Source organism: Gavialis gangeticus, unplaced genomic scaffold (assembly GCF_001723915.1).
Source record: "Gavialis gangeticus isolate Ggan-Ray unplaced genomic scaffold, GavGan_comp1, whole genome shotgun sequence".
In the NCBI taxonomy this organism is placed as follows: domain Eukaryota; kingdom Metazoa; phylum Chordata; order Crocodylia; family Gavialidae; genus Gavialis; species Gavialis gangeticus.
In genome coordinates this window covers 5,645,729-5,648,041 of record NW_017728994.1, presented here as the reverse complement: position 1 = coordinate 5,648,041, position 2,313 = coordinate 5,645,729, and the positions used below count along the sequence as shown (strand labels likewise).

The following is a 2,313-nucleotide window of genomic DNA, read 5'->3' as shown; positions in this document are numbered from 1 at the left end:
CTGATTCAACCACAACGCGAAGTTTGATTTCTTCCACACTCTTGTCTGGTGGGATGGCCCAATGCATGTTAGTGTCTTTCCTTGTGATGTGGGGCCCCAGCATCAAGATGATACAATAGAACATCTTCCTTTTCATTTGGAACTTCTCCAACCACTGCTGGTCATTCCAGGTGGTCAGCATGATTTGCTCCCACCAGTCCGAGTTGCTCTCATGGGCCCACACCACGCAGTTTCAGGTCCACCTCAGGTTTCTCGACAGAGCCCGGTCAAATTCCACTTCTTAACTTTCCTCAATGTATTCCAAGTCCTCTGGATACCTGTATCTTATTATTGTCATTAATGCTGTTAAAGCAGAAACCCACCTTGCCGCTGAACACTGTAGCACAGTTCCTATCCTTCTCAAATGTCCCAGCAGTAATTGCCAGGTAAACAGCATTTGCAGAAGCAGTACTGCCACCTCCTCCTCCTGCTCCATGTTCTCCTTCTGCTCCATGTCCTCCATGTCATGTATTTCATATTCATTCTCCATTTTCCCCCTCTCCATCAGCAGCAGCTTCTCACCCATCTGCACCAAGCGTGGGGCAAGGACTACAGGGTGTTGTGTGGTTTGGAGCTTGGTGTAGGTACTTTTCCAACCCTCCACCCTGGCACCCAGGGCATTGGGGCTTTTGCACATCCTCCCATCCTTTCATCCTGAGCTTAGCAGCCACTGGAATTCTGATGTAATCAAGCTTGCAAACAAAAAATGTTTTGCCTACTTCTCTCCTGGTAATGTAGCAGGCTACTCAAAACTTTTGCCACTTTAGGAAAAACAGGCTGTGCTTCTGTAATAAAATTATTTTGCACAAGCAGGCAGGTTGGTATTGATTTTTGCAACATTCTGGGCCATTGAGCAGCTATCCCAAAGTACAATGGCCTTATTTACCCCATCACCAGGGCTTTTCTGTTGGGTGTTTTGACACTTACTGATAATGACTTCACAACCCTTGGAATTTTCCCAGACTCTCATGCAAGCACAGCCTGAGTATAAAGGCACCCCCATCCCTCCCAATTTGCCATCCCCCTTTCATAAATTGCTTGTGCTGTTGACCACGAACTGCTTCGCTGTGTCTCAGAAAGCCAAGACCAGCAGTATGGAGCCGATGGCCCAGGAGGCTGATACCTCCAATGTCCGTGGACCCAATTGGACCTGGGAAGAACTGGAGGACTTAATCAACATTTGGTCAGAGCAAAGGATCATAGACAGGCTAGAAAGTAGAACAAATAAGCCAGTTTATGATTGCAAAAGGCATGCAGGTGCAAGGGCATAATCATGATTGGACCCAGGTCTAGTGCAAGATTGAGTCCCTGAGATCAGCATTTTACAGAGCCAAAGATGCGAACTCTCATTCTGGGGCAGGTCACACAGTTGCCCCTTTCTAGGGCCATCATTCTTTCCAAGGATGTGGATGTGGATGACAGCCTGGGTATGGAGACTTTCAGCACTGGGGTTGAGCTGGAGGAGGAGGAGGAGGAGGCAGCAGAAGCCCCTCCTGAAGGTGAAACCATGAGCATGTCTCAGCTGTATGGAGACTGCTCCCTGATTACCATGAATGGCAGGAAGAACCATCAGTCACCATACACTTAGTGCCACTTAGCCCCTCCGTTCCACAGACTAGCACAGATAATGAAGTGGAGGAGGTGGAGGGTCAGGAAAAAACCCATGTGGATGATGCATCATCAACTGCTACCGAGACCCAAGAACATGCTGGACCTGGTAAGTCTCTTGTAATGTGCCTCTTGCCACTGCCAGGGAATGCCCAGGTTCATGCTGGTTGGGTTTGGGGGAGGGGGAGGGGGAGGGGGAGAAATTCATGTGTTGCTGTAGGTGGGTCACCATGTTCTTTCGGTGCATGATGGGTTCAATAGCTTGTAATGTAACACACATGCCAAACTAATTATTTGCTTTAATTAATTTTTTGCAGCCAGCATGGGTAGTGGCAGCCATGGACCTATTTCCAAAGTGACTACTTGTAAGTTTTGGGCAGAATGAGTAGTGCCCCACTGTTCTGGGGTCTGTTCCTGTGCCTGCCAGCATTTTGTGCACTGTATGGTGGGGTGGGGGTGTGTACTTTCCTCCTTTTGGGTGGAAGGCAACCATTGCTTTTTTCTTTGTTTATCAGCCACTGTGACCCATGGCCACTGGAAACGGTGCCCTGCTCACACTACAGCAGAGCACTGCAGAGATTTTCACAGCAAACAGAGTTGGTTCTGTGAAACCTCGCTCGAGGTTCTGGTGGAGTCCCCAGTAGCCAGAGTGGAACTTGAAGATGC

General features: G+C 48.6%; 1 protein-coding gene across 1 annotated transcript in view; it reads right to left on the bottom strand.

Annotated features, from left to right (window-relative positions):
* The window catches only part of OPN4 (opsin 4), a 66,355-nt gene extending 65,790 nt beyond the window's left edge, over positions 1-565 (bottom strand). The window contains 1 exon segment of the mRNA XM_019502092.1: positions 363-565. Within this exon segment, the coding sequence (XP_019357637.1) occupies positions 363-565 (203 nt within the window).
* Between the last annotated feature and the right edge of the window lie 1,748 nt (positions 566-2,313).